This window comes from Chiloscyllium plagiosum, chromosome 27 (genome assembly GCF_004010195.1).
Source record: "Chiloscyllium plagiosum isolate BGI_BamShark_2017 chromosome 27, ASM401019v2, whole genome shotgun sequence".
NCBI lineage: Eukaryota > Metazoa > Chordata > Chondrichthyes > Orectolobiformes > Hemiscylliidae > Chiloscyllium > Chiloscyllium plagiosum.
The window spans coordinates 16,061,529-16,087,358 of NC_057736.1; the positions used below are offsets into that span (position 1 = coordinate 16,061,529).

The 25,830-nt window shown below is 42.4% G+C and overlaps 1 protein-coding gene across 1 annotated transcript in view; it reads left to right on the forward strand.

The window, feature by feature from the left end:
• Positions 1 to 5,786: 5,786 nt before the first annotated feature.
• The window catches only part of LOC122563379 (beta/gamma crystallin domain-containing protein 2-like), a 140,036-nt gene continuing 119,992 nt past the window's right edge, over positions 5,787 to 25,830 (forward strand). Inside the window, exon 1 of the mRNA XM_043717120.1 lies at positions 5,787 to 5,903. Coding sequence (XP_043573055.1) covers positions 5,787 to 5,903 — 117 coding nt within the window. The remainder of the gene's footprint in view (positions 5,904 to 25,830) is intronic.

The following is a 25,830-nucleotide window of genomic DNA, read 5'->3' on the forward strand; positions in this document are numbered from 1 at the left end:
AGGTTTATGGTGAGAGGGGAAAGATATAAAAGAGACCTAAGGGGCAACTTTTTCACGCAGAGGGTGGTACATGTATGGAATGAGCTGCCAGAGGAAGTGGTGGAGTCTGCTACAATTGCAACATTTAAGAGGCATTTGGATGGGTATATGAATAGAAAGGGTTTGGAGGGATATGGGCCGGGTGCTGGCAGGTGTGACTAGAATTGCGTTGGGATATCTGGTTGGCATGGACGGGTTGGACCGAAGGGTCTGTTTCCATGCTGTACATCTCTATGACTCTGTGACTGTATGACTCTATAACTCAGCTCTCTCCTGCCACATCAGAATAGCATGTTAAGATCCTGACTCTCGATAAACCACTGTTGCTAAGTTTAAGTGGCCATTTTACCCGTTTGCCTGTCTATTTCCACTCGTGAGCCTAACTTTTTTCTGTCATTTGAGGCCACCTCACTTTCAGGATAAAAAAAATCACACAACACCAGGTTATAGTCTAACAGCTTTATTTGGAAGCACTAGCTTTCTTAGCACTGCTCCTTCACCAGGTGGATGTAGGGCCAGCGCTCCAAAAAGCTAGTGCTTTCAAATAAACCTGTTGGACTATGACCTGTGTTGCGAAATTTTTTAACTTTGTACATCCCAGTCCAACACCGGCATCTCCAAATCATCACTTCCAGTAGGTTGTGATGAGGTTAGTGGCTGGGATCGTTCCTAAGATGGAGGTTCTCGGTGATGTCTGTGCCTGTTAAAGGTGAGGAAAGCTGCTTCCCTCCAAACTGATGGGACACAGCCTGGTTTATGGTCTGTCTGTACTTGGCCTTATTTCTCACAGCCTGCCTTTCACTATAACTTCTTCACAAGTGGTCAACTATCAGAATCAGCTACTTCTTCTCCCATCGGAACTTTAATGTGAGCTCTTGGGTCCCTCTCACCTTTGCTGTTGTCTCCCTACTTCTCAATTAATCTCTTTTCTCTATTCTCCCATTCCTGTCTATCTGTCTGCTTCTGTGCTCTCTTGTGTGACATTTCTTCTTCCCTCCGTGCTCTCTCTCCCCCCCCACTACTCTTTCCTTCTTTTTACCCTCTCTCCCCCCGATTTTTCTTCCTCCCTCCGCACTCTCTCTCTCCCCTAATGTTGTTTCTCGCTCTGTCTGTTTGCTCGCTCTCTCTCATTGCCATTACTCTTTCCCTCACATCACTAGCTTATCTCTCCACGCTTCAGGCTCTCTGCCTTTATTCCTGATGAAGGGCTTTTGCCTGAAACGTCAATTTTGCTGCTCGTCGGATGCTGCCTGAATTGCTGTGCTCTTCCAGCACCACTGATCCAGAATCTGGTTTCCAGCATCTGCAGTCATTGTTTTTACCTCTCTATTTCTCTACCACTATCTCCTCCTCTCCTCTCCCCTGCCTCCCAAACACAATCCCCTCCCCCACCCCTTGTCAGTCAGAGCTGGAATTCCTGCTTAGTCCATCTTCCCCCCCAGATTGACAATATCCTCATTAACCAGCTCCCCAGTTGGTTCTGCCAATCGTCCTGCTGTCATTTCTCTGATCTGATGTCTGCAGGAGAGGAGATGATAATTGTTCATAAAAAAATCACGAGAAATATGGATAACGTGGATAGTTGGAATCTTTTTTCCCAGGGTAGAAATGTCAAATATGAGGGAGCGTAGTTTTAAAGTGAGAGGGGGAAAGTTTAAAGAAGATGTGTGAGGTCAATTTTTTATGCAGAAAGTGGTCGGTGCCTGGAACATGCTGTCAGGGGAGATTATGGAAACAAATACAACAACAACATTGAAGAGGCATTTAGACAGACGCATGACAGGCAGGGAATACAGGGATCTGGATCATGGGCAGACAGACAGGATTAGTCCAGAATGGGCATCATGAGCAACACAGACATGGTGGGCTGAAGGGCCTGTCAGGTGCTGTAGTGTTCTATGTTCTATTTTTAAACATAAATAAATGGTGTGGAAATGAAGATGTACCAATGTGGGTTGGTGAATGATCTGTGAGCGCCCCCAGGAGGCTGTTGTAGATACTACCTGCTTGGTGATGTAAGCATAGCAATGCAATTGATTTCCATGTGAGTTTGGAATGAGCAGATATTCTCCCACAGACCCCATGAGGAATCATTGCTTTGTGATCCTCTCCCCCAAGAACAATGGATTCCTGATCTCCCACCAATCCAGGTCTCCTTGACCAGCCAATCAAGTTGTCACTCTGAGTGTGTTCAGAGCGTGCTCATCAAAAGATGAGATGGAAGCTGCAAGGTTACAACCCCCTGTGTTTATCATTCAGGCCCCATCATCTGCTTAAAATTGTGACACAAACACACAAATATGACAGCAAGATCACTCAGTCCCTCGATCCCGCTCTCCCATTTAATAAGATCATGGCGGGTCTAATTACACCCTCAACATCACAGTCCTGCCAACCCCATGATCGCCAACAGCTTCATTGTTGGTCATTGTTGTGGGAAAGTGGAGAAGCAATTATAATCTTTGATTGGACTCTAAAGGGCCCAAGCTTCCCCACCTTCCAGAATCACTTTGGAGTCTCTGGGAGATTGATCTGTGTGAGTGGGCCAAGTTCAAACACAGTGAGGGTGGGGGTGGGGGTGAGGGTGGAACAGAGAGGGTGAGACCGAGTGAGGGTGAGACTGAGTGAGGTTAGGACCAACACAGAGTGAGGGTGGGACACAGTGTGAGGGTGGGACACAGTGGGTGACACAGTGTGAGGATGCGACACAATGAGGGTGAGACAGAGTGAGGGTGGGACAGTGTGAGGGTGGAAAGGAGTGGGAGTGAGGATGAGGTACGGAGGGTGACACAGGTGAGGGGGGGAGTGAGGGTGGGACACAGTGAGGGTGAGAACAGGGTGGGGGTCACAGATTAAGGGTGAGAGAGAGTGAGGTTGGGACAGAATAAGAATGGACCAGTGTGAAAGGAGGAGTGTGAAAGGGATGTCATTTGATGAAACTTCCATGCATCCATCCAATCAGTGCTGACAGCCCTCCATTGTCTCTGAGAGTAGGCCTGCAGCAACATTCCTCTGGGTACGTACTGATCCTCAGCCGAATCCTCATTGAATAATCACTGAGTCACTGTCTGATCTGGGCACTGTTTAGGCATGGGTTCCATGCCACCCAATCCAACAGTATGTTTTTTTTGTTGCTTTTTTATTTTAGTATAAGATTAGTTTTATTTATTAGCCCCCAGGATATAACACTCATTATTCAGTCTGCTGCAGTTGCATGAAGTAAGGGAGTCTGTAATGCTCCCTTAGAGAGTGGGAGACAGTTCCCTCAGACAGTTATATCTTTCTGGGTTTCTCAAACTGTGAAAATAACCCTGGGCAGATCAGGATCCCATTAAACAGAGGGATGAACATTGGTCTCATGGACAAAACAACAATTTCATGCGGCAATAATTTGTGTTGAGTATTAAAGCCGGAGTTGGGGCTTGTTCTCTAAATGCCAGATGCATAATGAACAATTTGTTTATCTTCTCTTGGCCTCTCGTCCTGGAACAGCTGTCTTAGCAGGTCTATAATCAACCTTCTCTGAGGTGTGCTTAGCGAGGAATGTTTGTTTTTGTGTTTTGTGTTTGCTTAACATGAATTTTTTTGAGACAGTGCACGATATTATGGAAAACCTGTTGTAACCAGTGCCTCACTCAGAGAGCCATTCTCTACGTGTCAGCTTAACCGAGACACAATTCCTCTCTGTCACATGAGACAAAGTAATCGCAGTGATCCATCCCCAGCCTGATCTTCCACATCACTCTCTGTAAACCCCATCTCAACTAAAACTCTACAGATCGTGTCCCAACTCATATTAAATCACATTCACTCTATGCTGGCTGATCAGGTCCCAATACAACATTTTAGAATTCCCAGTTTTGCTTTCAAATTCTATCTATCCCTCTTTCTGCATCCTTCTCTAACACTGTAATGAATTCCTCTAAATCTGTCCTCAAGAGCATTCCTAGCTAAAATTGCTTCACCATTTCTGACTGTGCCTTCAGTTCCAAGTGTCTTCAAGTTTTAGAATTTTCACTCTAAATTTCTCAGGCTCTACCTCACTCTGCTCATTAATGTTCCTCCTTTACCAGGTTTTAACCATTAGTCCTAAAGTCTATTTATGAGTTTTTATGGCATCAAACACTCCCAGGATAGGTCATGTTGAGTTAAATACAAGGTAAGACTTCTGCACACTGTCTAGCAAGCTCTCCCAGGGTAGGTACAGCAGGGTTAAAAACAAGGGGTGGAATTTTAAATGTGTGTGCCTTTCACAGGAGCTACATGTGAAATGGGTGACAGTTCTGCTCTTTCTTTTTGCTGGTTCCCATGCGATTCTAGTTGAAGGTTAAAATAGTCACACCCTGCGTATGTGGTTGGGTGACACTTGGGGGAAGGTCTCCCGTGGTGAAAGCCACTGTCAACTGACAAAGCAGCAAGCACAGGCGGCCTATAAACAGCCTCTTGGACTAACAGAGATGCCCTTCATCACAGCCACAATGTCTCTGCTCAACCCCATTCCTTGTTAACATCAATGACTGGTGGCCTGGTTATATGGAGAATTGAAATTTCACTTGAAACATTTCACATTACATTACTTTCACTTTACTCATGAGTATGTCATTAATATTTGTCAAGACTGGCTTAGTCAGAGAGTTAAATACACTGCCACACCTTATGGTTGCCACACATTGATAGTTACAGGAAGTCGGCGAAAGTGAGGACTGCAGACGCTGGAGATTAGAGTCGAGAGTGTGGTGCTGGAAAAGCACAGCAGGTCAGGCAGCATCCGAGGAGCAGGAAAATCGATGTTTCGGGCAAAAGCCCTTCATCAACAATGGATGCAGGAAGTGGCAGGGACAGAGATGACAGGCTCGAGCTAGTGCTGCACCTAGCTTGGAATTAAGCTCAGACCCTGACTACTGACTCGAATAGAACAGCCACAGCCCTTCCCAGAGTGTTCTCGGCATCCTAAAGACCTTGCCCCTAGTTATTGGGCCTTGGTGTACCCCGCTCTCCCGGGCTCTGGTTACAGGGGAGTTAGTTATATTTCTTTTCACTTGTATCCCTCTTCACTAAATGTTCATGTTATGATTCCGTGCTGTACTCACCACTCTGTGGAACATGGTTACTCTTTCAGATTGTAAAGGTCATGGGTCTGTGATCACTCACAGAGAGATGATTGAAATGTTGTAGCTGAACTCAAAACCCTGAAAGGACTTTGCCAGCCAAGACTCTTAAATGGATTTCCAAGTGGACAATACTGGCATTGACCTTTCAGCAGCAGATATAATTGTACAGAGAGTAGGAAGTGTCAGTCGCTCAGTCCCTTGTGTCTGTCCATTCAATTCAATCCTGGCTGATTTGTTCCTTAACTACACCCACTTGCCTTGGTTCAATAACACTCAAATTGTTACCTCACAAAAATCTATCGTTTATCACATTTTCAATTCACTGCCAGGCCTCAGATGATATTTGAGAGAAAGTTTCAGATTGTGTGGGAATGAGTGTTCCCTGATTGTCAAGGTATGATGCCCTTTCTGATTCCCCCACTACACCAAGGGAATAGACTCTGTCTGCTTACTCTTTCAAATCCTTTAATCATTTTAAATATTTCAATTGGATCATTCTATAATCTTCTAAGCTCAAAGAATAATAAATCTAGTCTATGCAACCGGTTCTCATAATTTAACCCTTTTAGCCTCAGTATCAGTCTGGTAAATCTGCACTGTACTCCTTTCAAACCAACATATCCTTCCTGTTGGTTGATGGCAACACCTGAATGGAATACTCTGCATGGGGTTGTAGATGACTACATCATCGATCTCCTTTACATGGATGCAATGATGGATATACTAGTTCAGTTTGAACCTGCCAAGTATTCGGTAAGTTGCACAGAATCACACTCCTGAACTCAACATCCTGGTGGATCCCATTTGGGAATATCAGTCCATGGGTGTACCTGCCAAACATTCACAGGCACGCAGCTAATGCTTTACTGCCTGTTGAAATAAACAGGCAGAAGATCACTATGTGTGTGAAATTTTCTGATGCACACTTACTGCTGTAGCGAGAGTGTGATGCATGGTCATAGTTACTGTCTGTCAGATGAGACTTTAACCAGCTTCTTGTCTGCTCTCAAAAAGTGGTTATAGAAATTCCCATGGGACTTTGTGAGAAAGGACAGGCGAGTGCTACAAAGTATCCGGGCAACAATTGTCCCTCCGCCATCATTTAAAACAGATTGTCTAGAGGGAGCTTGCTGTGTACAAATTGGCTGCTGTGTTGCCTACATTAAACCAATGACTGCACCACAAAGGGACTTCAGTGCCCATAAAGGAGGTCATACCTGGCATTGGATAAATGTCTTTCTTTTCTTCTTTCTTTCTATTTATTTAATTGTATTAGTGGGCGCTTGCTGTGTACAAACTGGTTATCAGGCTTGCTTAATAAAAGTGACTACATGTCAAAAATACTCCATTAGCTCTGGGCATTTTTTTTAACGTCCTGAGCTATGATTCCTCTCCTTTTTCCTGCCACTGTGAGAATGCCTGAGCTCAGTGTGTGGTAGGGATTTCCGGACAGTGAAGTGTGTGGGCAAAGAAGTGGCAGAGAGAATACAATGTAGGAAACTGTAAGGTTATACACTTTGGTAGGAAGAAGAGGCTCAGACTATTTTCTAAATGGGGAAAGGCTTCAGAAATGGGGTGGCATGGTGGCTCAGTGGTTAGCACTGCTTCCTCACAGCACCAGGGTCCCAGGTTAGATTCCAGCCTCGGGCGACTGTCTGTGTGGAGTTTGCACGTTCTCCCCGTCTCTGCGTGGGTTTCCTCCCGCAGTCCAAAGACGTGCAGGTCAGGTGAATTGGCCATGTTAAATTGCCCATAGTGTCAGGTGCATTAGTCAGAGGTAAATGGGTCTGGGTGGGTTACTCTTCAGAGGGTTGGTGTGGACTGGTTGGACCAAAGGGCCTGTTTCCACACTGTAGGGAATGTAATCTAATCTAATCTTAAAAAAAAATCTGAAGCACAAAGGTAATTGGGTGTCCTAGTTCAGGATTCTCTTAAGGTTAACATGTGCAGGTTCAGTTGGCAGTTAGGAAGGCAAATTCAACACTACCATTCATTTCAAGAGGGCTAGAGTACAAGAGCAGGATTGTATAAGGTTCTGATCTGACCGTATATTATGAGCAGTTTTGGGTCCCGTATCTAGGGAAGGATATGCTGGCATTAGAGGAAACCAGAAGAAGTTTACAAGAATGATCCTGGGGATGAAGGGCTTGTCATGTGAGGACCGGTTGAGGACTGTGCGTCTGTAGTCAATGTAGTTTACAAGGATGAGAGGGGTCTAATTGAAACTTAACAGAATCCTGAGGGGCCTGGATAGAGTGAAAAAGATGTTTCCACTGGTAGAAGACACGGGGACCCAAGTGCACAGCCTCAGAGTGTAGGAACGATCCTTTAGAACTGAGGTGAGGAGGAATTTCATCAGCTAGAGGGTGGTGAATCTGTGGAACTCATTGCCGCAGAAGGCTGTAGAGGCCAAGTCATTGAGCACATTTAAGACAGAGATAGATAGGTTCTTGATGAGTAAGGGGATGGAGGGTCACAGGGAGAATGGCGTTGAGAAACATTGAGCAGACTCAAGGGCTGAATGGCCTAATACTGCTCCTATATCATATGGTCTTACTGGAACTGGAACTCAATGCACAGGGAAATGTGGATGTAGGATGTGTGCGGTCCCTCCATGCAGCTCAAAGGGAACATAGGTCAGGAGGATATGAAAGATGCCAAACAAAAGGAAGGTTTTTCTTCCTGAAGGCAGAATATAAGTAAATGTTTTAGTCATTATTGTTTTTGTTTTTGTTGTTAATGAGGAGAAAGAAGAGGAGAAATGTTTATTCTAGCCACTCCTTTAATCATCTGAGGGAAAGTTCAGCATGAACGCTCCCTGATCCCCAAGGTAATGAAGTCAGAGACCTGCAGTGTACTCCATCCCCTGTCTTCATTCAATTCTGACAGCCAGGAACACAACAGTCTGATGTTCCTACTCCATAGCTCTGCAACAATATCTGACCAATATCATCTTCCCAGCAGGGAGATGAACTCAGAAAACAGCTATATAGAAATGCAAGCCTTCTTTCCTTTCTTGTTTTAAATCATAGCTTTCTTTAATTGCAGCTTCTTTAATGTTTATTCTTAAATTGTAACTTTTTAAAATTCTTTCAGTGTAGCTTCCTGACAATGAGGGATTGTGTACTTGCTCCTTCTGCCTCAATTTCAGGCGTGGAGCATCAGCGGACGGAATAATGAAATTTGATGATATCTATCAAAGGCAAATTGCAGCAATACTTAGAATGTGAAACATTTGCAGGGAAAGAGCTGGGGGAGCAGGACTAGTTAGATAACTCTTCCAAAGAGCCAGCAGAGGCAGAGTTGAGCCAAATGAACTCTTGCTGTGCTCTACAATACTGTGCTGGGCACATTTACTCACATGTTTGTTGTTTGATGTATTTGTTGGTGGTGTAATCACATGCATTGTGTAAAGAAACTTAATAGAGGGAATAGAGATATTACTGTACACAATGTAGCAAAGCAAAATTGGAATAATGGATGGTTAATGTGGGTGTAAGCTGGTTGTTCAAGTTGAATCATAAGTGCAGAACTAGTGAATGCAAGCATCAACCATGAATAGAAGTTTCTTTCTTCTGCTAAGGAGAGATTTGTGGGCTAGACTTTCAATAAAAGCACCTCACATTAAAGTAATTAACAACAACTAACATTTATACAACATGTCTAAGGCAAGGAAACATCTCGCTTTCACTGAAGTATAATTTTTAAAAATGTGACATTGAATCATAAAAGAAGATATTAGAATAGGTTGCCAAAACATAGACATTAAAGTAGATTTTAAGAAGCATCTCAAGAGAGTTAGAGAATCAAGGGTTTAGAAAGGGGATTCAAGAGCTTAAGGCCTAGTCTGTTGAAGGCACAACTCCAATAGTGGATAGTGGGAATCAGGGATGCTAAAGATGTCAGAGTTGGAGGGTGCAGAGAGGATTGGAGGGGTTACAGATGTGGGGAAATGTAAGAACAAGGAGGGGTTTAAATATGAAGATGAAATTGTTAATATTAAGATGTTGCCAGACAGGAGCCAATATAATTCAGTGAGTATAGTCATGATAGCTGGGAGGAACTTGGAGAAAAATGAAACATTTTTAAGATCTTTAACTCTGTTGTGTTGCACAAGCGGTTAAACCCGACAAATGTGCCTAGTTTACTTTTATACATTTTTTTTTGTCCGAGAGCTATTATTTAATTCAAAACAAACATAATGTCAGAACTATACAAATATTTATTTGATTAATAGATTCTTTAAAGTTTGACATGGTTTTTATATATTTTTATTGGTCACTTTATGAAAGTATTTATTACACAGAATTTTCCGACTTGAGGAATCCATCTGCAGACTTCAGAAAAACATATCAAGCCAGAAAACTTCTTTGGATGTTGAAAATGAGAATAAAATCACTTTGCTGGAAGTGAAAGTTAATAACAGAGGCAACAAGGTGACTGGAACTCCAATGAATAACTGGGCCAATGGTCTATCTGCTGAACTGATATGCTTTAAGAATTATAAAGGAACAAAGGAATGATGAAGCAGGAAGTTGGGTGAACTTGAATCATGCCAGCTACAGGAAGGAGAACATAAGAGTTCGTGGTGGAGAAGGAATCTATTGGTTAGTTAACAGGAAGCAGAACGAGAGATAAATGGGTCATTTTCAGGTTGGCGAGCTGCAACTAGTTGAGTACCAAATGGAGCAGTGCTGGAGCATGGACTATTTATAATCTTTGTCAATGACATGCATGAAAGGACTGAATGTATGTTAGTTTAATTCACCTGAGGTAGATGGGAAAGTATATTGACAAGAGGGCATCAGAGTTCACAAAGGAAAACAAGATAGATAAGTGAGTGGGCAAAAAATTGGCAGATGAAGACTAATGTGGAAAGATGTGAAGTTGTCCACATTGGCAGGATGAGTTGAAAAACATTGTATTATGTGAAATGAGAGAGACTGTAGACTGTAGAAGGATTTAGGTGCCTTGGTATATGAATCACAAGTGGTTAAGAAGGCAAAAAAAGGCAAAAATATTGGAACATAAAAGTAGAGAAATTTTACTGGACCTGTACAAGGGCCACATTTTGAGAATGCAGAAAGTTTTGATTTTCTGATTTGAAAAATAAAACTTTGATTTATGTTAGAAGCAGTTCAGAGAAGATTCACTTTCCTCATTCCTGGATTGAAGGGTTTATCTTATAAAGAAAGGTTGACCAGATTTTACCTTAATTTTTTGGAATTTAGAATGGAGTTGATTTTACTGAAATACAGATGTTGTGAAACTTGAAAGGGTTCAGAAAAGATTTACAAGGATGTTGCCAGGGTTGGAGGATTTGAGCGACAGGGAGAGGCTGAACAGGCTGGGGCTGTTTTCCCTGGAGTGTCGGAGGCTGCGGAGTGAACTTATAGAGGTTTACAAAATTATGAGGGGCATGGATAGGATAAATAGACAAAGTCTTTTCCCTGGGGTGGGGGAGTCCAGAACTAGAGGGCATAGGTTTAGGATGAGAGGGGAAAGATATAAAAGAGACCTAAGGAGCAACTGTTTCACGCAGAGGGTGGTGTGTGTATGGAATGAGCTGCCAGAGGAAGTGGTGGAGGCTGGTACAATTACAACATTTAAAAGGCATTTGGATGGTATATGAATAGGAAGGGTTTAGAAAGATATGGGCCAAGTGCTGGCAGGTGGGACTAGATTGGTTTGGGATATCTGGTCGGCATAGAAGGGTTGGACCGAAGGGTCTATTTATGTGCTGTACATCTGATTAGATTATTTACAGTGTGGAAACAGGCCCTTCGGCCCAACAAGTTCACACTGACCCACCGAAGCGCAACCCACCCAGACCCATTCCCCTACATTTATCCCTTCACCTAACACTACGGGCAATTTAGCATGGCCAATTCACCTAACGTGCACATTTTTGGACTGTGGGAGGAAACCGGAGCACCTGGAGGAAACCCACACAGTCACAGGGAGAACGTGCAAACTCCACACAGACAGTCGCCCAACACAGGAATTGAACCCGGGTCTCTGGCGCTGTGAGGCAGCAGTGCTATCCACTGTGCCACCGTGCCGCCCACTCTATGACTTTATGACTCCATAACTGGGTGGTGTGGCTGCTGGAAAGATGTTACTTCTTGTGAGGGAGACTGAAACTAGAGGCTTAAAATAAGAGGTCTTCTTTTCAGAAGGAGATGAGAGTTTTTTTTTCCTTAGAAAGTTGTTAATCTGGGAATTTTCTTCCTCAGTAAACAGTTGTGGCTGGATAATTGAATTTAAGGCTGGGTTTGTTGGATTTTTGATGGTCGAGGGAGTTAAGGGTGACAGGGATCAGACAGGTAAGTGGACTTGTGAACCACAATCACAGAAGTATTGCAACACGGAAGGAGGTAATTTGGCCCAACGCGTCTGCTACAGCTCTCCAAGTGAGCATTATATAATGTTTTCCTGTCTTTTCCCCATAATGCTGACACGTTGTTTCTATTTAAATAGTCGTCCAATGGCCTCTGAAAGCCACAACTGAACCTGCCTCTTTCAACTTCCAAGCAGTGCACTTTAGACTCAATCTACTTATTGTGTGTATTTTGTTTTCTGGCTTCTTTTGCAAAATCTGTGCCCATTGTTTCTTGATCCTTTTAATAGCAGGCTGATTTCTCCCAATCTACACTATCCAGTCCTCTCATGATTTTAAAAATGCTGATCCGATCTCTTAGCCTCTTGTCTCCAATATAATGCTGTTGCTCTTTTACTCTCTGCCCCTTTAAGAAAGCCCAAATATTTTATATTTTATGAACTGCTGTCTCCACCCATGCTGTCACCATCAATAATTTGCATAAATATATACCCGGGTCCCTCTCCTGTTGCATTCTCTAAAGAATTGTGCCCCTCATATTTTCTTATCAATCCATATTCTGCTTAACAAAATGCATCATCTCTCACTTCTGTGCGTTGAACCTAATCTGAAACTTATTCGCCCACTCAATCATTTATGTTATTTTGAATTTCTAAACTATCATAGATTATACAGCACAGAAACAAACCCTTCGGTCCAACCAGTCCATGCCGACCATGTTCCCAAACTAAACTAGTCCCACTTGCCTGCGCTCGGCCTACATCCCTCCAAGCCTTTCCTATTCATGTACTTTTCCACATGCCCTTTAAACATTGTAACTGTACCTGCATCCACCACTTCCTCTGGCAGTTCATTTCACACCATGCTGTACATCTCTATGACACTCACCACACTCTGCGTTAAAATGTTGCTCCTTATGTTCTTTTAAAATCTTTCTTCTCTCGCCTTACAAATATGCCTCCCCCCAGTTTTGAACTCCTCCACTTTAGGGCAATGACCTTTGCTGTTCACCTTATCTATGCCCCTCATGATCTTATAAACTTCCGTAAGATCATTACTCAACCTCCCAAGCTCCAATGAAAAAATCTCAGCCTATCCAGCCTATTTTTATAACGCAAACCCTCCGTGCCCGGCAACATCCTGGTAAATGTTTTCCGAACCTTCTCCAGTTTAATAGTACCCTTCCTAAAACAGGGCAACCACAACTTCACACAGTCTTTAGCACAGTTTGTAATAGTTATCAACTTTGTATTTCTTCAAATTTTGAAATTGTCCCTTGCATGTCAAAATCTAGATCATTAACATCCATCAGGAAAAACAAAGGTGCCCTAGGGAACTCCACTACAAACCATCCTCCAGCCCAACAAATATCCATTGACCATTACTGTCTCCTATCACTCAGCCAGATCAACCAGGTTAGTCACAATCTTATCAAGTGAATGGAACAAGTTTGAAATGGCCTAGTCCTGCTCCTAAGTGCTGCGTTCCAATAAATAAGGAGAAAGGATGAATGATTGGATTAAGTGAAGGAGAAAGGAGACTAAAAAAGGTGTAAGAAGATTAAACAATTGATACAACAACAGGTTTTATTTTTTCTATGCTATATTCATAAAGCACCTTTAATCTAATGAAATGTCCCAAAGCCCTTCACTGGAACACAACAAAGCAGAGTTGACACCAAGCTCTGCAGGGAGATTTTATGTTAAATGACCAAAAGCTTGGTCAAAGAGGTAGCTTTAAGGAGCGTCTTAAAGATGGAGAGGAAGCGTGCTGTAGCAAGGAAATTCCAAAGGTCGGGGTCTTGGCAACTTGAGGGACAGATTCTGAAATTGTAAGCAGGAATGTGTGCGTGGCCGAATTATATGTGTACACATATTTCAGCGGACTTTACAATTGTTAAAAAGTATGACCTCACCTGTCTGTGGCAAGTTTAACGGGCCATTGATGTGACAATCCAGCAAACTCTTATCAATGTAAGGATGCAAAGAGTGAGATGCCTTTTTGTGAAGCAAGGCACAGAATGACGTAAATTGGCCAGCATGTTTTGCATATTTGCAACTCTTAAACCTCTCATATCTCTTGAGATGAATACCATTTCAACCACTGAACTGGATGGAATGATTTGCTCATTAATAAAAATGTACATTGTCAAGAGATTGTTAATTTTCAGAAATTGATGTTTGACCATTTGATTTTGAGTGTTTTTAAAAAAATAATGAAAGTATTTTAATATTAAGGGCAGCACGGTGGCACAGTGGTTAGCACTGCTGCCTCACAGCACCAGGGTCCCAGGTTCAATTCCAGCCTTGGGTGACTGTCTGTGTGGAGTTTGTACATTCTCCCTGTGTCTGCGTGGGTTTCCTCTGGGTGCTCTGGTTTCCTGCCACATCCAAAGATGTGCCGGTCAGGTGAATTGGCCATGTTATTTGCCCATAGTGTTAGGTGCATTAGTCAGAGGGGGTTGGGTTACTCTTCGGAGGGTTGGTGTGGACTGGTTGGGCCGAAGGGCCTGTTTCCACACTGTAGGGAATTTTTTTTTAAAATTAATTACTTGTATGATTGCAGCATAAGCCTAAAATCAGCACAACTGTGCAGCATTCACACCACAAAGAGGAACGTATGGTTTTATTTAATTTATGTCAGTGGCAATCTTCAAGAATTAACTAGACAGAGAGAAAACACTGACTACCATTTGACACTGCAAATGAACAACAAAAAAAACTGAAAATATAATCTTTTGCTTGTGATGTGAAATGTTGGTCTGACTGATTTTCACTAAAAAACATTGCTTTCACGTCCTGAAGCGTTTGCAGAAATGTTTTTGCAATTAGTCACTGTCTATTTCTGTACATCTCACCTGTATTTATAGAGCTTCGGGTTGATTCAGGGCATGGCTGTTCTCCAAAGCTGCACATTTATTTTGTTCACTTTTTTTAAAAAAAATTGCATTTCATCTGATTGGTTTTTATAGATAACTTTCAACTTCATTATAATGTCCATTTTCTGGCCTGTTTATGCTCTCACTCACCAATGATTTTCCTTTCATGAATGAAAGGGAGAATTCAATTTCACCTCGGGACCTGTATGTGGAAGTGACTGTCCGGGATTTCCATTTCAAACCGTCTTCATGTCTTCTCAAGAAATCTTGGCATAGAAGATAAATGCATCTTTGTCAGCTTTGTCTACATACAGAGTACTAGCTTAAAGAAAGATCTAATGGACAACAGTGTATTAGACACAAAGCAAACACTGCAACATAATGTCATGACATTAGTGCATGGTGATGCATATTGTTTTCCCACACTTCTTGTCTGTGGGTTTCTCATTCTTCTGATTCCAAGAATGATTTGGATGGACCTGTCCTGTCATCATGTCAAAGACAGCCTGAGTTGACCTTCTTCCTTTCTACTCAATTTGCTTCCTTGCTGCCTGGACTGTGGGAGACAATGACCTAGTGGTATTATTGTTGGATTGTTAATCCAGAGACCCAGGTAATATTCTGGTTCAAATATCCAGCTTCAAATCCTACCATGTCAGATGGTCAAATTTAAATTCAATAAAACTCTGGAACGAAGAGACTGATGGTGACCATGACACCAGTGTTGATTGTTGGGAAAACCCCACCTGGTTCACTAATGTCCTTTAGGGAAGGAAACTGCCATCCTTACCTGATCTGGCCTACATGTGACTCTAGACTGACGCCAATGTGGTTGAGTCTTAACTGCCGTCTGGGATGGGTAATAAATGCTCCTTGTCCTGTCAACAATGTTTTTAAAATGACACAGCCAAGTGACGGGGAGGGGAGATTGTGGCTATGATCTGTCTCACTTGTGTCTATGTGTGCCTGTGTGATAGCTTTCTTACAGAATCTTGCAACTTGGCCATTTGGCCCATTAAGCCTATGCCAACACTTTAAAATTGTTGCTATCCCTCATGGAATCAGAGAATGGTGTCGTAAAGAAGATGGCCAATCAGAGCATCCAGCCTATGCTGACTCATTGATAGAGCTATCCACTTTATCCTGTTCATTTGCTCACCCCTCTGAATCTTGGAGATGTTTTTTTGGCCTCAAACACTTACCCAATCCTCTCGGTAGAGTCACTGTTGAATCGACTTTTGCCAAGATCTCAGGCAAGATTTCAACAATTTGCTGCATTAAAAAATAGGCTTCCTCATGTCGCCAATCACTGTATCTAATCACAGCAGTTTATTCCAGAAATGCTTTACTCTGCATCATAGATCTCATGAGAATTTCTCTCAGAGCATGGCTGCAGGCTGCTGCTTCTAGCAGACCATTGCCTTCCTTCCAACTGGGAATCAGGACTCAAAGCTGAACAAACAGGACTTGGGTCAAATTCCATTTTTTGTTTTAAGTGTGACACTATTTAAGATGCTAATGCTAGGTCAGACATAGATTGATAAATGAGCTTTAAAGGAAGCTAAATTAAAATAACTCTTTGTTCTGTTTGTCTGATTGTAAAAGGAAGAGATCAGGAGGCCATAGGTTTAAAGTGATCTGCAAATGAAGCAATAGTGAAGTGAGTACCGAGGGCATGGAATGCACTGCCTGTGAATGCGGTGGTGGCAGTTTCAATTAAGACATTAGGTATTTCCTAATCAGCCTGTTCAGAGATGTTAGGACACATCTCTGGAGCAGGAGGGACTTGAACCTGGACCTCCTCATCCAGAGATAATTGCGCTACTATTGGCTATTTGGATAAAAGTGAAGTGCAAGGGTAAGTGGGAAAATGCAGGTGATTGGCATGGGCTAATGATGCTCTTTTAATGAGCTGGTGCACGCAGGATGGGCTGAATAGCTTTAATTCTGTGATAATGTTTGCCAATCTGAAACTGAAACTAGAGCGATATCTGAGAAGATCTTTTCATCAAAAGCAGTGTGCTTTTCTAATTTTCCGCTATTGACTAAATTGACTAAGTTATGTCTTGTTATAAGGTGATGCATTTTGGTAAGACAAACCAAGGCAGGACTTGCACAGTTAATGGCAGTGCCCTGGGGAGGGGATTGGTGATTGAACAGAGAGACCTAAGGGTTCAGGTACATAGTTCCTTAAAAATGGAATCACAGGCTGACAGGATGGTAAAGAAAGCATTTGGTATGTTTGCCTTTATTGGTCAGTGCATCGAGTGTAGGAGTTGGGATGTCAGACTGTTTCTCTGTACTTTTTATCTCCATTTTATAATTTATTCCTAAATCTACAATGATGGACATTTTGTTTTTTACTTCTCTATTTTTCCATGGATTGCAACTGAAAGAGCTATACCTAGGGACTTTTGTACGTAAGATGATGCCATAAGCAGCAACTTGCACACTTTTCAATGTACCCATTTGAGTATTTGTGACAATAAAGCTAATTGTAATTCTAATTCATGTTGTGGCTGTATAGGACATTGATGAGGCCACTTTTCGAATGTTGTGCGCAGTTCTTGTCACCCTGCCTTGGAAGGATATTATTAAATTAGAAAGGGTGCAGAAAAGATTTACAGGGATGTTACTGGGACTGGATTGTTTGAGTTATAAGGAGAGGTTGGATAGGCTGAGAATATTTTCCCTGGAGCATAGGCGGTTGAGAGGTGATTTTATAGAGGTTTATAAAATCATGAGGGGTGTAGGTAAGTTGAATAGCAAAGTTCTTTTCCCCAGGGTGATGGAGTTCAAAACTAGGGGGCATTTTTTAAGGTGAGAGGGGAAGGATTTAAAAGGGACCTGAGGGGCAATTTTTTCACAGAAGGTGGTGCATGTATGGAATGAGCTGCCAGAGGAAGTGTTGGGTGCAGATACAGTTACAACATTTAGAAGACATTTCAGCAGGTACATGAATAAGAAACGCTTTGAGGGATAAGGACAAATGAAGGCAGATGGGACTAGTTTAGTTTGGGAAACCTGGTTGGTATGGATGAGTTGGACTGAATGGTCTGTTTCTGTGCTGTATGACTCTATGAAGCATTTACTTCAGTTCTAGCCATTCTCACCTCCAGATCAGAGGCTCTGGGTTCAAACACCATTCCAGTCAACCTTAGGATGTGAAAACTGGAGCACTAACTCGGAATTCTGTTTGAATATCCCAAAGGGATTCTCCCATCCAATGGATGTGGGTCACCCGTTGCTCTTCCTCATCCAATAGGTTTGGGAACACATCAAGCTGTCTCACTGTATGGACAGTAATTCTCCCCTGCAGCAAGTAGAAAGATAGTTACAACCAAAAAGGGGCCATTCAGGTCATGTAAATCAGATGTTTTACTCAATGATCAAAAGCAGGAGTGTGTGTTCTCAAAATCAACAACCTGCTAACATATGGGGCATAGCACTCCCTCAAAATCCCACTTCAGCATTCAACAGTGGAGGTTTACAATGTGAATTTGAAATGGAAATGTTCTATTCCTGTGGAAGAAATGATTGGTAATTCTGGCTGAGGTAAATAATGACCATTTTGAAGAAGAGCAGCAAAGTTCTCCCTGATGTCCTGGTCAATATGTATCTATTGACATCACAAAGACAGTTAACGTGTCAATGGTCATGTCCCTGTTTGTAGGGTTGCTCTGTGTATATTGGACTGGGGTGGACAAAGTCAAAAATCACATGACACCAGGTTATAGTCCACGAGGAAGGAACGGGTGCTCCAAAAGCTTGCAGTTTCAAAAAAACGTGTTGGACTATAACCCAGTGTCGTGTGATTTTTTTTTACTCTGGGTATATTGGCTGCCTCATTACAACATCATTTCACTGCAAGAGTAGCAGGTACTTCCTTGACTATAAAGTGCTCTGGGGCCTCCTGAGGTCAGGAAGGATGCTGTTTGAAGAAAAGGTTGTTTGTTCAATGAATTAAATTCAGAGCCTTAATGTTCCCAATCATTTCTTCTGGATGGATATAGTGCAGCAGCCCCATCTGCTGGCTGCTCTTAGATTAACACCATTCCCTGGTTTGATGCCACATCTATCGACCTCTGTGCAGTCCAAAACACAACATTGATGCTCAAAGGGATGGAGACAGGAGAAGTGGGGGTTTGGGGGGTGGAGGATGGGGTAAGTGTGTGGTTAGAACAAGATTCCAAATATAATAGTTAAGAAGGAAGAGATTGTAAAGCTTTAGGCAAAGGAATCTACTTCATAGCACCATTGCATTGATCCTTCTGGTACATCTTCCCTCTCTGTAGAGCAGTCAATTCAGTCTCATTCTCCTGCTCTTTTCCTGTTTCACTGTAAACATTTCCCTCAAGTGGCCATTTTAATTCCTCTTGAAACCATTGATTGCTTTTGGCTGAACTGCCATTATAGGCAGAGAGTTCCAGATCATTACCACTCGTTGTGCGAAAGTGTTCTTCATCACTGCATCCCAGCAATTCTTGCCAAATACTTTCAATCTATGTCTTTAAGTCTTTGAACCAAAACTCGCTGCTGCAGTTTCTCTTTGTCATTCTTTCCTAAACCTGTCATAATCTTGTCCACCGCCAGCTTCTTCAACCTAACCACGTAACGAAAATCCCTCATTCTTTCTTACCCACTCATGGGATGTGGGCATCGCTGGCTGGGCTGCCATTTGTTGCTAGTCTCTAATTGCCCTGCAGTTGATGATGGTGAACTGCTGCCTATGACAGTACCTATGGTGCAAGGTCACCCAGGATAATGTTAAGGAGTGAGTTCCAGGATTCTGCTCTTGCAATGATGAAGGAGCAGCAATATAGTTCTGGGGCAGGATAGCATGTGATTGGGTGGGAACCGTGCAGTGGTGACTCCCATGTGTCTGCGGCCCTTTTCCGTCTAGATGGTAGAGGTCATGGCTTTGGAAGATGCTGTCGCAGGAGCCTTGGTGAGTTGTCGCACTGCATCCTGTCAATGGTCCACTCTGCTGACACTCTGGGCTGGGGGGCTAGAGGCAGTGAGTGGTGATGGATCCTTTGCCCTGGATGGTGTGAAGCTTCTTGACGATTGCTGGAACTGAACACATCAAGGAAAATAGATAGATTTCATCAATACCTGAGTTATTCCTTGTAGGTGGTGGACAGGCTTTGGGGAGTCAGGAAATACATTCCTCAATGCAGAATTCTTAGCCTTGGCTGGTCCAGTTCTGTTTCTGGTCAATGGTAAACCCCAGGATGTTGATAATGGGGAATTCAATATCGGTGATGGTATGAAATGTCAAGAGGAGAAGGATAGATTCTCTTTTGATGGTGAAGATCATTGCCTGGCACTTGTGCGGTGAAAATACTACTTATCAGTTATCATCCAGAAAGTTGGATTTTGTCCATGTCTTGCTACATGTGAACATGGACTGCTCAGTTTCTGAGGAGCTGTGAATGGTGCTGACCTTTATCTTTGACCTGAATAACCCTTTAAAATACTATTCCTGTGGTATCTAAATGTAATATAAATGAGGTATGCAAAGTCTGTTCACTTGAAGCAACCTGATGGTTTATTTTCAGCTAAACTGACAGGACAAGAGTCAGCTCCATCCAAAACCTGGCCCTTGAGTGCCACAATGTAGAGATCCTGTCCCCTGTCATGTGACAACCGCCAAGTATTTGGCTTATTGCATGTTGACCTCTTGAAGGGACACCTCTTCAAAGATGGTAACACAGCATCGTTGGCTTCCTTTACTATCACATATCTACTTACCACAACCTTGAATCATATAAAGATCCACAACCATCTAGGGAAGAGAATTCCACGATCATAACATTTGAAAGAGAAGTAAAAGTCTCCTGATGTTTCGATCCCAGCTGTTGTAACACTGAACAAGTGAAATCCTGGACTGAAATCGAGCTTGATAGATCATATTTGCTTTCCTCTTGGTTTTAATGAGGTTATTTTTCACTGAAACACAAACACACAATGTTGCAGATTTGAATTTAATAATGAACGTCTATTACACACAAAAAGAATAGAATACACCAAAGTATTTACATATGTTAAAGATTTCGAAACATACAGTAGAAATTGGGGCAGTATGGTAGCTCAGTGATTAGAGCTGAAAATGTGTTGCTGGAAAAGCGCAGCAGGTCAGGCAGCATCCAAGGAACAGGAGAATCGATGTTTCGGACATAAGCCCTTCTTGGCTCAGTGATTAGCACTGCTACCTCACAGTGCAGGGACCCAAGTTTGACTCCACTCCTGGGTGACTGTGTGGAGTTTGTACATATTCCTTGCGTCTGCGTGGGTTTCATCCGGGTGCTCTTGTTTCCCTCCCAGAATCCAAAAATATGCAGGTTAGGTGGATTGACAATGGGAAATATGGGTTTCTAGGGTGGGTCTGGGTGGGATGTTCTTCAGACAGTTGGTTTGGGCTGGATGAGCCACACTATAGGAATTCTACAAAATGCAATCTCATTAATCCCAAAGGTTTTTCATTGCAATAATCAATCACTAGAGGAAAGTACCTTTCTCTATTCCACATCAGGCCTTACTTTGCTGTGGTTTCAATTCCTAGATATGAGAGTCTGATAATCTCTTCTTTGTTTTGTTATCTAACTAGGTTTAGACTTTCTCAGCTTCACATAATCTCTTTAGAAATTTAAACAAACACTTCTGGTCTGGAATTTTTAAACTAAACTCTTTACAGTTAGCTTTGTTTAACAATTCTAAGCTATGTTTTCCCTTTCTCAGGAGCAATTGTTTTATACATCAATGTCAGTTAAAAACCCTGCCGAACAGCACAAACCTAAACTAAAACAATGCAATTTCTTTGAAGCTATAGGTGTTTATTCTAATCAAACTAAAAAAAAATCCATCCTTGGAGTGTCTAATGCACAATGTTTTAACCTTGTTCACTTGTAAAGTTCTCCGAATGTAACCAAAAACCCATTGCTCTCTGGGGAGTCTCTCCCACGCTGTGTTTTAAAGGAAGTCACTATGGCTACAGAACTGGTTACAAGTTAATCATGAAACCTTTTCAGACAAATTGAAAATTTCAAGTAATACAATCGCAAAACTAAATGAAATATATATATATATAAATCACAGATCTTACATTACACTGTTCCCTGTATTATAGTGCAGAGAATATAAAGGAAGATGGGAAACCAGTGAAACCATGTTTAAACAATGAGCTAAGTTAAATGGAGATTGGAACTCCTGAGGATGAGAAATTGTTATTTACAGAGTTTGACGGAATAAAAATTTCTGGAAAATGAGCATTTTGAAAGGGAGATTATTTACTTTTTTTAATCACTTGTGGGATGTGGACATTGCTGGCTTGGCCAGCATTAATTGCATGTCCCTATCTGCTATTGAGAAGGTGGTGATGAGCTGCCTTCTTGAAGTGCTGCAATCCACGTACTATAGATAGACCCGTAATGGATCTTGACCTAAATACAGATAGAACACAATGAGATGTGTGAGCAACAAGAGAAATCAGAGGAGTAATGGAAGAGACCAATGTGTGATTTTGGGGTGAAGGCCACATTATCAATGGAGGATGTTGCAGAGTGTAGCAGGTAATGGTGAGCCATCTCCTTAAACCACAATGCTGTGAGGAAGGAAGTTCCAGGAATGACATAAAAATTGGTAGGGGGAGCAAAGTGCAATAAAGGAATAAGAAACTTCCTAATGAATAGGGATAGGTTTGGTGAATGGGCCAAAAATTGGCAGATGAATATAACATGGATAGATGGGAAGTTATCCAACAGCAGTCTGATTGTAGCACTATGGTTGGCTCCGCAGCACAGCAGGAGCAGAGAAAGACTGGGACAGCTTTAAGTGATGGGGAACTGAATTGTAAAGGGAAGTGACAGGAGGTCTGTGGCAGCAAGCAAGCCTCTTAAAAGGGATGTTGCCTCCTGAGTTGGGGATATCTTGGAGTGGCTGCAGGACATTCTGAAGGGGGATGGTGAATAGCTAGCACTTGTGTACATGTGGGTACCAAAGACTTGGGTAACAAAGAGAAGTGAGGTCCTGCAGCAAGAGTTTAGAGAGTTAGAATGCAGATTAAAGAAGGCTACTAATGTAATCTTCAAATTACTCCCAGAGCCATGCACTGCTTAATGTAACAATAGCAAGATAGGTCAGACCAACATGTGGCTAAAGGAGAGAGGCCTTCAGATGTTTGGATAATTGGGACAGTTTCTGGGCAAGTGGGACCTATACGAGCTGGACAGGTTGCACCTGAACTGGAATGGATCCAATACCCTTGCTGGGAGGTTTGCTCATGTTGTTGGGGAGGTTTTACACTGACTTAGTAGGGGGATGGGGAGAGAGCAATTGTAAAGTCGGGAGTAAGATTCACTCATATATCGAAGGAATACTAGGACAGTCCAGCGGGCGGAGAAGACATAGGCGTGAAAAGGCACATGAGAGAACTGGAAAGCTAAATTGTATTCATTTTAATGCAAGGAACCAGACTGTTAAGGCAGATGAACTTAGAGCATTGATCAGCACATGGGGACATAATATTGTTGCAGTCACTGAGACATGGTAAAAGGAAGGATTGAACTGGCAGCTTGACATTTGAGGGAATAGAAGTTTCAGACGTGATGGGGGAGATGTAAGAGAGGTGATAAAGGAAACTATCCATGCAGTAATGAGGTAGGATGTCTCAGAAGGCACATATGCTGACACATACATATGCACAAGCCTCACACTCAGCATATATTCACATACACAAAACATGCACACACATATACACACAGCACATTAACACAAAATACATACACAACATACACACATAAACACAAAATACATACACACATAAACACAAACACAGCACATAAACAAAAAATACATAAAAACGTGCACACATAAACACAGATATGTGCACACACACAGCACACACAAACTCATGCATAAGCACAACACATACACATGAAACACATATACAACACACACATATAAACACACACATATGCAGAACACACACATAGACACACACAACACACAAATCACCACCACACACATGCACCTGCTGCAGAAGTCAATCAGGAGTACAATTAGCACATTGAGCTTCACACTCCATAACAAGCAAACAACAGCACAATTGCAATCAGTACGATTTAGAGCTGAATTCTAATGAAAGGTCAGCAGCCTGAACTACTGACTCTGTGGGTCCCTCTCTGCAGGTGCTGTCTGGCCTGTTGATTGCTTGCAGCATTTGCTATTTACGTGTCAGGCAATGCAATCTCCTCCAGTCACCAGAAAATTTTATGATCTTTGGCACATCTCCATCCCTGGGACTGTTTGAATATTTTTGTTTAAACTACATCAATACTTACGGTTGTGATTGGCTCCAGGACAGTATGGTATCTGATAAAAGACAGGAGCTGAATTAATCCTTGGCTGGTATTTTCTCCCACGGTTTGCAGTATTCTGATGATCTGCTCTTGAATACGGTTAGCCCCTTCTACTGTTTAATTGCTTAGGCTCAAAGCTGCTGACAAGAAGGAGGAACAGATAAGTGTGAGAAAAAGAAATAGTAACACAAGATTTTGATGTTCAGTTACATTCATGATGTTTAACACATGACAGCTAGCCTGTGCATGGAAAGATTCAACAAACAGGAAGACTGATAAATGACTGAAGTTTTAAAAATATTGACTGAGGTTTAACCGTTCATTGGAAGATTTGTATTGGATAATGGTACAGATCCTTTTATGTTCATTTGAGTTTATTCTCATTTTAAAGCTAGGATCCTTACCTTTCACACACTGGGATGACATTGAAGTGTTTGCATGTCAGCAGTCATTGTTCTTGGATTTTAAGATTTTATAAAGAACAAAATCACATAGACACAGGGTTTGGCTCAACCACAAAATAAGCCGCTTGATGCCCTGATAAGTAACATTAAGCTGGTCTAAATTACACAACATCTTGTGCCCAATTTAAATCTCTCTACAATTTAACCTTGACTCCACCTAAAACACACAACTCAGTAGAAAAAATACTTGGTCGAAAAATCACAGGCAAAATCTCACAGTCCTGTTCCAATATTACTTACTTCACACCTAAACCTCCTGGATTTGGTTGTTACCCTTAGGTTACCCCAACCTCTCTGCCCCAGTACCCTTCGGCTGGTAACTTGCAAACCTTCGCATGGTTGGTCCTTTCCGTGAGAACAGTAAGTCCATGGCCAGATCAATCCTTCCTGATCTCCTTCTCGATTGCAGACCCTGCTGACCAAGATCATTCCACTTTGGCTTGAACACTTACAATCTCCTACACAGCAGGTCCGTCCAACATTGACTGGAGGTCTGTGTCAGACTGACCGGTCCTGACCCTTCTCTAACTTGTGTACAGTTGCTTCGACTCCCCACCTTTTTATACTGGTTCGTATTGAACATACCGCTACCACCCCAGACATGTTCCTGTCATCTGAGGATATCTGATGTCGAATCCTCCCTGGTGTATTTCACACACTGTGTAGCCAAGTACCATCACTTAAACAATGGACTGTTTTTTTCCAATGAAAAAATAATCCGGCCAAAATGACCAGCCCACAATGGTTTTAAACACCTCTCCTGCTGTTTTGAGATGGCATAGCAACAGCCCTAATGAAGGTTTAATTATCCATTTCCCTCCTCAGAGTAACAATGACCAGAATCCAATGCTATTGTCTGAGGTGGTCAATCTTTTGATTGAATCAGGTAATAGGGGTAATGGTATTTCTCTGCACCATTACCCCGTGACAGTAATCAGATTGTGTTGAATCCCTCACGCTGAGTCACTGTCTGGATTTAACTCTTGTGGATTTGTGCTGAGGGTTGGCATTTATTTGCAGCTCTGAGCCAGAGGGTTTTGAGAGTTCTTTTTTCTCATATTCCTTTACGAAGTTCTCATAGAGTCATAGAGATGTACAGCACGGAAACAGATCCTACGGTCCAACCCGTTCATGCCGACCAAATATCCCAACCCAATCTGGTCCCACCTGCCAGCACTCAGCCCATATCCCTCCAAACCCTTCCTATTCATATACCCTTCCAGATGCCTCTTAAATGTTGCAGTTATACCAGCCTCCACCACTTCCTCTGGCAGCTCATTCAATATACATACCACCCTCTGCGTGAAAAAGTTGCCCCTTAGGTCTCTTTTATATCTTTCCCCTCTCACCCTAAACCTATGCCCTCCAGTTCTGGACTTCCCGACCCCAGGGAAAAGACTTTGTCTATTTATCCTAACCATGCCCCTCATAATTTTGTAAACCTCTATAAGGTCTCCCCTCAGCCTCCGACACTCCAGGGAAAACAGCCCCAGTCTTTTCAGCCTCTCCTGTAGCTCAGATCCTCCAACCCTGGCAACATCCTTGTAAATCTTTTCTGAACCCTTTCAAGTTTCACAACATCTTTCCGATAGGAAGGAGACCAGAATTGCATGCAATATTCCAACAGTGGCCTAACCAA